General features: G+C 37.7%; 1 protein-coding gene across 1 annotated transcript; it reads right to left on the minus strand.

Moving 5' to 3' along the window:
• Positions 1-989: 989 nt before the first annotated feature.
• Positions 990-10,183, minus strand: LOC146451726 (JNK1/MAPK8-associated membrane protein-like). Its single transcript, XM_085098740.1, has 8 exons — positions 9,915-10,183; positions 8,619-8,692; positions 6,643-6,800; positions 5,910-5,989; positions 5,547-5,667; positions 3,438-3,607; positions 2,488-2,564; positions 990-1,744 (listed from the first exon to the last, which is right to left on the minus strand). Exons 1-8 carry the CDS (start codon positions 9,991-9,993, stop codon positions 1,544-1,546), a joined length of 960 nt encoding a protein of 319 aa, XP_084954866.1. The 5' UTR covers positions 9,994-10,183; the 3' UTR covers positions 990-1,543.
• Positions 10,184-10,223: the final 40 nt, after the last annotated feature.

The raw sequence follows: 10,223 nt of genomic DNA on the forward strand, positions 1-10,223 counted from the left end.
GGAGGGAATCGCTAATCTGCGAAAATAATGAGTAAAAACTGTCTTCTTGCCTCTTATTCGGCAATCAGGAATAAAACCGGTTTCGATCTCGGCTTCCTGTGGGAACAAGTAGTTTGTGTACGAAACTTTGTACCGGCCAACAATTAATTCAAATAGGTTCCTACGTGTCCGGCAAATATAAGGAGTTGGAAATTAAAGTCCAGAAGAAATAATAAACAATATTGCCTTCGCGTGGGTGCCGGCCGGCCACAAATTCTGACTCTGAGGTTTGAAACTATGGGAAAGACCCGGGGAAATAACATTTGATGTCAATTTATCCGCCCACGAGAACTGATCGGACAAGAATTCTTCCCATTAATTTAGTCGCAAGGTTTTATTCCGTTTCACACGGCGATTCCAATCAATAATCAATAGTTATCAATTAAAATCGATTGATATTGAAATTCAATAAAAACCAAAGCCGCAATGTTGAGTGATTTCCGATTTTCATTGAATGTCATTGATTTCTGTTGCAAATTATAATGTTTCTTTTTTCTTTTTCTTTTTTTTTTTTAGGGGGGGGGGGGGGGGGAGGAGGGGTTAATAAATCTTACAGTTTAGAAAATAGACCCAATTAAGTTAAAATGTTCTGATATTCGATAACAAGTAAAGTACCACTAATTAACAGTAACTATTTATTATCTTTGCTGTTTGACAAGTACTTCAAACATGCATTCCCTGTCATTAAATCGGAATGTTTGTTAATATGACATTAATAATAGTGTCACTCGAACTTGCCTTTTATATTGTTTCTATTTCTCAATTCTAAATGAATCACTCAGAAAAAACTGAATAAGAAATCCGGCACACACACCACATGCACATACTAATATTCCCTTGTTCTAACCAGGCAGGCGACAATAGTTGAATATTTTGCGAGAAAATCAAGCCCCATCCATTTCTCTGGTAATATCTAAATAAAAATCAATAAATTAAGACGAGTCGGCGAGTGATTTTCGATTTTTATTAATTATGCAAATTAATCAATATTAATCAATTGATTTTTATTGATTTTTATTGATTGCAATCAATGATTGGTTTTCATTGATTGGAATCGTCGAGCGTTTCAGTATAGTCGTGTGCGCGTTACAATCTTGTTTAGCCGCGGTAAATAATCTAGAAGGGTCCTATATCCACACAGCCTCAGTTTAGACCGAGCACTTTTCTGTATAACACTTGTTCAGTCTTCATTTCATTGCCGTAAGTTTGCATTTTTACAGCTCTACTTCTTTATCATCAGTGATGGTAAAACGCATGACTAGTCCTCGCTTTTTCTTCTGGAGTTCCGTACGAGAAGCGAGAAACACCAGAATTCGTTCACAAACGACAATTTTGCAGGTCATAGAAGATAGAGCATTTCAAAGGCGAGAAGAGACAACTCGCTTCTTACTAAGACCGAATTTTAATCGCGCGGAATGTAATGAAATTTTGTACACAATTTTTTACAGTTGTTATCCAGCACCTACAGCAGGTAACTACAGCGTTGAACACCAGCCTTCCTTGCTTAAGCTTTGAACTTGTTTGGCTCAGTAAAGGAGTGCGTTCCTAAATAGAAAAGGACTGGAGCCAGCACCAGAGTGAAAATTGGTCCATGTACAGCAGGGTTGCGCAGTAATGTAAGTGACAGTATTCCATAAGCATGAACCAGCCAATGAGCAACGATGATGATCACGTGACGCTTACTGCTGAGTAGCTGGCGGATATGCTGAAAATGAGAAGAAAAGCAAGTTACTATAAAAGTTGCACTGTCAGATCATGGGTTTGAAACTACTGTGATGGCCGCCTTACGATCCGTTAAATATTTGACCAAAGTAAAAGTTTACTACTTCCATTTCCTTACCCTTCTTTTTGGAAGAATTTATGACGAGTTTTAACTTTATTAAAAAGTATGTGAAGTTCCCACAAAGTGTAACGATTTCACTGAGAGATACGCTGTTACGAACGGCTATCGCTCGAAACGTCAGCTTTTTATTCTCTTTGCTGGAGACCAGTATTTACCTCATTAACGCCGAACATTAGCTTTTCAATCCCCCACCTACTCCCCCCCCCCCCCCACCCTCATTTCATAACCTTCCTTTCAGAACGAAAAAAATAGATTTTAGCGAGCAGCCAAATCTCGCTATGATCAAGAGCGCTACTCAAACTGGACCTCGTTGTAGATTACTTATTTCAGAGATAGCAGCAGTTTCCAGTCTAAACATTTTTAATTACATAACTTTGTTTGTTTGTTGTTTGTTTTTTTGCTTTTCAGTGCCAAGCCTGGGTACCGTTACAACCGAAAGAATATAGATTCATCAAAATTGCAAGAAAGAATACTGTACTGTAAAATTTTGCTTGTAGGTCCTTGGTTAAACAACGCAGTCTGTGAGGGGTATTTCTGAGAACAAGGCAGACTTGTTGTACAACAGTTTGATTTTAGGTAATTAAAATACTCATTCGAATACTCACTGTTATTTTGTTCTTGGCCATCACTACAGCAGTGCTCAAAATAGAAATAACTAATGTTGCATACGGATAGGAATAATCTGAAAACACAACAACAAGAATACATTCAGAATATTCAAAATCGAAATTTCTTCAGTTGACGCAAGTTAAGGATGGTGCATTCTTTTGTTGCTGAGCATGCAAGGTACATGTATTTTTCAGAGAAAATTATGCTCAGATTTGGGGGAAATGCTATACATTGCTTTGCATTTTAGAATCATTTTTTTGCCTTGAAATGTAGAAAAGAAAACTGTTTCTAGACAGATGTTTCGTTTTATCTTTGGCCACCGTAAAGAGATTCGAGTGCTGACGTTTCGAGCGTTAGCGCTTCGTCATTCGCTCTGATAAAGGGCTAAACGTCACCACTCGAATCTCTTTACGGTGGCCAAATAGACCCTTCTCCAAAATGGCGCCAATAGATTTGAATGAGTTAAAATTGAACTGAATGAAAAACTGATACCAGCACTGGAAAGAGCACCTTTACTTTAGTAACCTTGCAAAGTTTCAGCATATTAGGTGTTATATCAGCTTAGGAAATGTAAGATGAAATTTGACAAATTTACAAACATTTGTATGACTGGGGGTGTACGTCATGCCTCCAGTCATACAAACGTCTGTAAAATTTTCAACTTACATTTTCTCAGCTGATATTATACCTGATATGCTGAAACTTTGCAGGGTTACTAAAGTAAAAGTGCTCTCTCTAGTGCTGGTATACGTTTTTAATTTTAACTTATTTGAATTTTCGGCCGCCACTTTGGAGAAGGGTCTATTACCTTTAACGTTGTTCATAAAACCAAACATTCTTTTCTATTCCCCACCGACGCAGCACCACAGTTTCTTGAGAAACTAACCCCCTTATCCATTTGTTTCTAGAGAGGCTGGCTACCAGCACAGTAATAACTAATACTTACAAATAAGTCCACCAAATAAGGCCTGCAGTAAAGCGAGAGAAGGCAGGAAGTACAGAGCAGCATAGGTGGAGGTCCGTCCATGGCCATCACAGAACTGGTGCGAGATGATTGGACGGAACAATAATAGGAGCCCAACTGAGAGTGCATAATACTTAAGCACTATGGTGTACCTGATGAGAAAGCCCAGTCACATCAAATCAAAATTACAACGAGTTGAAGGGTTTCGGTTTATTTTAAAAAACAGGGTTGACGTAAAAAAGCTAATGGTTGAAGTCGTTTGCCTTAATTGTTGTAATTTTCAAGGAAAGTAGAAAGCAAAGTCAACTGACATTCCATTCGGAGCATGATTGAGTGTGACATTTGTTTGAATAATTTCAAACTGGTCGTTTGTTTCCACCTCACTGAAGTTCAAAGAACTATAATGATCATTTTTTCCATTATTCAGATTCAACCGATTTATTCTTTATTCCATACCCATGACATCCTGGGCCTAATAGTTCAAAGAGCAGATAAGTTACTTTATCCAGTGGATAAGTCGCTATCCAGCGGATACTTAACATTAATTGTTAAAAACTGGATCATTGTATAAAGCAATTCCAGGGATTTTCCATGGCTTAGCGGCCATATGAGCCATTATACCATGCCCAAGAAATAGCGACCATTAAATTGTCTTCTGGTTGTTCTTGCAAAGCAAAATCAGTAAGATCTAGCAACATTTCTCGATTGTTTTAAATAAAACAATATTATTCCACACACGCTTGTTGGATATGAGATGATTATAGCCAACTCGGCGCTACACGCCTTGTTGGAATAATTGTTAAACATCCTGTGAAATCATCCGGGAATATTGCCTTTCTGTGTGATACTTAGGCCAAGTTGTTCAGTGGATATTCTACAACAACGAGCAGGATAATTGTTTTATTATTCAGCACATTGATAACAAAGCACAGTTTTATTGCAGTAAAGAGGAAGACAATCTTCTGAAGTCATTACTTGTTTAAAGCACTCTACCATTTTCTCCCCAACACACAAAATTACGCAACATTGCAGGGTATCTGATGTGTATGGACAACGCAAATGAGTGCACCATAACCATATTTGAGATGTAGTTAATACAGTGAGTTCTGAATAATAAATGTATTAGTTTGACTACATTTAATCTGCTTGATAGTGATTATCCACTGGTTAATGTTATCCACTCTTTGAACATTACAACCGGACCCAGTGTGGTACATCTTTCTTATTTCATGATCTTGAAGCTTGAAAGTTTCCATGCCTTCTTTTATAAGTCAAGTAGTTGGTAGATGGAACATCACAATTCTATCACAGAGGTCAGTCATGGATTCAAATGGTGTTGAAGCCTGAATTTTTTTTCAGGCTAAGATAATTATTGCAGTTGCAGAGATTGCAACCATACATCAGTCATCTTATAAAATTTTATTATGTTAACCCTTTCAGGTCTTTAAGCCCTAACAATGATCAGCATCAAATTTCTCCTTGTAAAATCACTGTTTGTTCAACCCGTGAGGTCATAGGATTAAGGATACAGTCGAACCTCCAAGTGCGACCACCTCCCATAAGCAACCACCTATCCAAAGCACCAAATTTTTCCCAGTCAAAGCCCTATAGTTGGAACCTCTCATAAACAACCAGCTCTCATAAGCGACTGCGACCACTTTTTGAGGTGACGTCATTATAATTTTTCATTGTTTATAACCTCTCGTAGGCGACCACTTGACACATGGTCTGATCCTCATTTTCGCTGTATGTACTACACTACTCAGATTTTATGAGGAACTTTTAGTGAAAACCTAGCACTGCTCACACTGTTACCAGGAAAATGAATGCAATAAATTCTCTTCGAATAAGTAGATGTGTCAGACCTGTTCGCAAAAGAGACCCCCTCTGGTTCGACTCTCGTAAGCGACCACTAAATCTTAGCATTTTGGGTGGTTGCTTTCTAGAGGTATGACGGTATGAATAGCCGAAGGTGAATTTTCTTGATATTTTAATGACTCCCCCCCAGTACTTTTATAGGAAAAGTATGGGGACAAGATAGGAGAACTTGTTCTTTGATATTTAGGAACTAAAGGATTACAAGGTACTTACAGAGGATAAACCACTTCCTGTGTACAATGTAGAGTGTTCACATGATCAGGTTTGGGGTTAAAGAATATCGTGTACCAGTCAGACAACCCTTCAGACTTACAGGATGTTAAACTTAGGCTGCCTACAAATTAATTAAAAGGAAAATAAATTATTAGATGTCTCCTTAAATAAAAAATTATCATAAAAGTGTTGGATTAAAGTCAGGCATCAAACAATAAGATATTTCTAAAACATCCAACTAATTCTAAAAAAGTATTTTTACTCAAAAATAAGGTCTATTCACAGAGATGTACATGATTGAACATCAATGTACTGTACATGAATTTTCGAAGTCACAAAAATTAATAGATTTAAAAAACTAACCTTGAGGTTTGCTTGCAAGAAGAGCAAGGATGGCAGCTAAGGCACTTTCTACAAATGCACTCAAGAAGAGTAGGTAGGTTCTATGAACAAGAACAAAAAATAAAGAAAATTGAAATATTGCAAAATGATAAACAGTCTGTTTCAACCTAAGAAAACGTCAGACATGGAGGGAGCCGGAGGATGATGGACTCACATTCTCTTTGTACGCTTTAAATTAAATAACTTCTCGACATGTCTTGTGAAGTCGTGGAAACTAGATTTCTCAAACTCGTAAATAATTCATGAAGAGAAAACAAAGGAAATCACTACCGTGAAGGAGGTTTGGAAATGTGATCTTAATTATCATAAAATTTTGTGAACTTTTGCTTCAAATTTCTCCAAGAATTATCAATAGTTTGAGAAGCTATATCAAACACTCGAAAGAGTGTTTCCTCCTATTTCCAAACAACTCGAAGTTGGTTAAAAAAACTCAGCTGCGCCTCGTTTTTCCAACCTACTTCTCGGTGTTTGGAAATTGGAGGAAACATTCTTCCTCATGTTTTATCTATTACGTCAACCACAAATCTATTAAAGTGAGGTGTTGTACTAGCTCTCATCAGTTCTTCCATGGTCTTGCATTCAGCATCGTCGATAAGGGTTCTGACCATGATGGATGATCATAGTCAATGCAGAGCAACCAATTAAATACATGTACAAAAATTTTATACTCAGTCAGTCTGATAGGCATCAATACCTTTTTCTTTCACTCTTTATGAAGAAGTCGATAAAGAACCAATGGAATATAAGAGACAGGAAAGACATAAATCCCAGGTAAAGCCAGTCATACAACTCAGGCGATGATGAGCATTCCAAGCATACTGTACCATTGGTGCGATAACCTCTTGGACAAGCCTACACGTAAAACAATCAAAATAATATTTAACAAATAACAAAGCCTCAACTGTTCTGTTGTAAAGCATGCAGGAAGCGGCAAGGCAATTGTACTTGTTTCGAGCTACAAGAAAAGCATAAGCTTTACCAAAACAGGCGGCCGGTTAACCTCCTTTTTCAGCTGCAATTTAGAGCGGAACACAGCAACGCAATAAATTCTTTTCTCTCCTTGGTCTCTTGTGTTGCTTTGCAGTTTACAATGCAAGATTGTTCGTGATCGAAGGTTCAAATCCATTTGTGAAGTCAAAACATTGTTGTGTCTTCGATCGTGTCCTGAGGTACGATTAAACAAGTCATGTGCCTGCATTACTACAGACAGCAGTTTCCTTTCCCATCCGTATAGTGTCAACGAAAAGTCTTCTCATTTCTTGTGCCCAGTTTTTCGCAACATTAATCTAAGAACGCCTGGTAGTTATGGTACCTTATGTTTACTCATGGGAGTGACGAAATTTCAAGATAAATTTGCATTTACGGAAAGTAAACAGTCTCAGTAGCCAAGATAAGTTTCAAATATGTTGTACTGACATGTATTTGGTAGGATTTTAAACGAATTTCGCGGTATTACGCGTTTTTTTGTGAGTTTCGCGGGATTCCGCGGATATACCTGAATTTCGCGGCTCCACGACCGCGCGAAATATCAGAAGCCCTGAACATAGAAAGAAAAGTATTTTTTTAACAGGCAATAATGATTAGGTTCACGATGAATGACAACCCACGTGACATGGCATGAAAATAGCAATGTGACAGGTGTGAACTTTCTTTTCTTTCGCCTGCTCACCGTGCATGATGATGATGATGATGACCAACTTTATTTAATGTACACGAGATACTTGTGTGCTAGTATGGCTGACATGTTGGGATACTCTACAGTGTACCTGGTTTTCGTTTTGCCTGGTAGTAATCTAGTCAAAAAGATCATCAGAAGCAAAATTTGTTTTCTATTGTGTGTTGAAAAATAACTTGTACTCCTTTATTGACACTATCTGGCATACCATAAACTGCCGCTGATAAGCCTTGGGTTTATACAACTTTGCAAGGGGTTTTAGATGGGCTTATAAACGGAGGGGCTTATATCCAGGAGGGGAGGGGGCGGGCTGAGGGGTTATAACTGGAATACAAAAAAAAAAGTTTCAAAATGAGTTATAGCAGTGTCTGGGTTCATACTCTTTTGAACTTTTGAAATTCCATGACTTTTCATGACCTTTTCCATGACTTCTCCAAGTTTTCCATGACCTAAATTTGACCATTTTCTTGGAAATCATCTTTCATTTTGGGTATGTTTTTACTGTTTTCTTTTCAAAAACCCCAATTTATTTTGTACTTTTTAATAAACATCATCTTCCGTGACTTTCCATGACCCACACCTAAATTCCATGACTTTCCAGACCTGGAAAATGAAATTCTAATATTCCATGACTTTCCAGGTTTTCCATGACCTGTATGGGTGGGCCTATAACCAGAGGATGGGGGCTTATAAGCTGCAGTTTACGGTATTTTGGTAGAATGATTTCAAGAACGTTTGATTCTGTTCAATCAATTGAGTTTGGAAACCAAAAAGGATCCAACCCTCACAAAAATGTTCTTGATTTCAATAACATGTTTGTGTACTAAACCCAATCAACCTCGGTCATACACCTGAGTTCAATTGAGCTCAAACATTTTATTAATAAATGATGGTTAATAATGAGTCAGGCTATGCTGGGAGTATTTTGTATTTCATAACCCTGTCAATTAGAGTAATGGCTTTTAAACAGACTGTGTATTTTTTAGATTACTTACACCACAATCTCCAATGTCCCCATTGTTATCAATAGTTCTTCCACAGTACTGACCAAGGCATGGCTCCAATGAACCTGAAAAATGGAAGGATCATCCCCTTCTTTAAAATTAACTATAGGCCTGGATAATTCAGGGGGACCCAACGGATCGTTTCGGTAAATTATCTGTTCGGAAGGCCCTTAATCCCCTACAATTTTCTAAAGGGAATTTTCACCACGAACTTTCGCAATATGGGATATTTAAGGCCTAGTGTTTTCGGATTGATAAAAATGTTGTTTCAGGTTCAGAGAAAAGGTCAGCTAAGATTTTTGGAAAGGAAATAAGACCTAAGGTTTTCGGGAAATGGACAAAAATGCCCTACTAATTTCGAAAAGACTCAAGTTCCCCTAGAATGACCAAACAGATAAAAATATTATAGCGTTGCCTAAAATGAACCTACAGAGGTCTATTTAAAACCACCCCAGACCGCCTAAAATAATGTTTCAAAGGATCTGAGAGAAAATTGTCGTTGGGTGCCCCTGATAATTTTACACTTCATTGATTCTTAACTTGCTTCTTCTTATACAAGAAACTCCCAATCAAGTCAGTTTTTAGCAGGATTCTGCCATCTAACTTCTGGAGGCCATTCCCCCATAAAATTCTTCCAAGGATCCTTTAGGGGTAGATTGGAATCTTCTTAATTCCTACATGATCCTTAAGGATCTTTGCCAAGATCTGAAATGGCAATAATCCTAAAAGACTAATAATTAATTACAAGTATCGGTTAATCCGGACGATTTGGCCCAATTTGACAAAGAAAATGATTGCGCAGACAAAAAGTGGCCTGATTATGATAAATCTGTAGCGGTAATGAAGATTTTTGAATCAGGGCAAATTTCATCCAGCGCTACACCAAAGAAAAAGAAATCGACTGACAAATTGAAACATGCAGATTGACCCATGCAATTGAAGCTGCAAATCAGGACATCAAATTGGTACATGTCAATTTGCTTATTTTGAAGGATCCTTATAAGACTTTTGAGGATCCTGTAAAATGCAAGATCCTTCAAGATTTGTGTAGGGGGTCACAGGATCTTTGCAAGGGTCATTCTTGACTAGCTTTGTCAAAATACACTACAACAGCGATGTTGTTTACTTTTAAGCTTATTTTCACATCATTTTTTGCCCTTCTAGTTATTATCAAAAGGTAGCCCGTTTAAATTAAACCTAAGCCAGCTTAAGCATGGTTGTAAAAGTTTACTGCCAACTCCAAATTAGTCTTGGAATAGTGGCTGCCATAACTTGCACTTTACTTACCACAACTCCCCGTCTGTAACGTCGCCAATAACCAAGTGATTGCCAGGAGAAGAAGATTCGAGAGTTGTTTTCTCAACATGCCAAAATCAACATTTCAATCTACATGTTGTCGAGAGTTTTATCACCAGTGTGAAATGCCAAACGTCAAAAAATGTATTTTAGCCTTTCAATCAATTCCTTGTTCCTTTCTGTCCCCAAAATTAAACTCCAAAATTGTTAACACATCGACTTCGCGAAACGACCTATCACCTGGTCGCCATTTTGATTGCTTAGTGGCCGAGCTTCGCGCGTGAAGTTCCTTACGTTCGC

This window comes from Pavona decussata, unplaced genomic scaffold, assembly GCF_977016875.1.
Source record: "Pavona decussata unplaced genomic scaffold, jaPavDecu1.1 SCAFFOLD_386, whole genome shotgun sequence".
NCBI lineage: Eukaryota > Metazoa > Cnidaria > Anthozoa > Scleractinia > Agariciidae > Pavona > Pavona decussata.

Coding starts and splice junctions, on each gene's coding strand:
- LOC146451726 (XM_085098740.1), bottom strand. CDS start 9,993: ATGTTGAGAAAACAACTCTCGAATCTTCTTCTCCTGGCAATCACTTGG. Junction 8,693..9,914: donor GTTACAGACGGGGAGTTGTG/GTAAGTAAAGTG, acceptor TCCATTTTTCAG/GTTCATTGGAGCCATGCCTT. Junction 2,565..3,437: donor CTTATTTGGTGGACTTATTT/GTAAGTATTAGT, acceptor TTGTGTTTTCAG/ATTATTCCTATCCGTATGCA.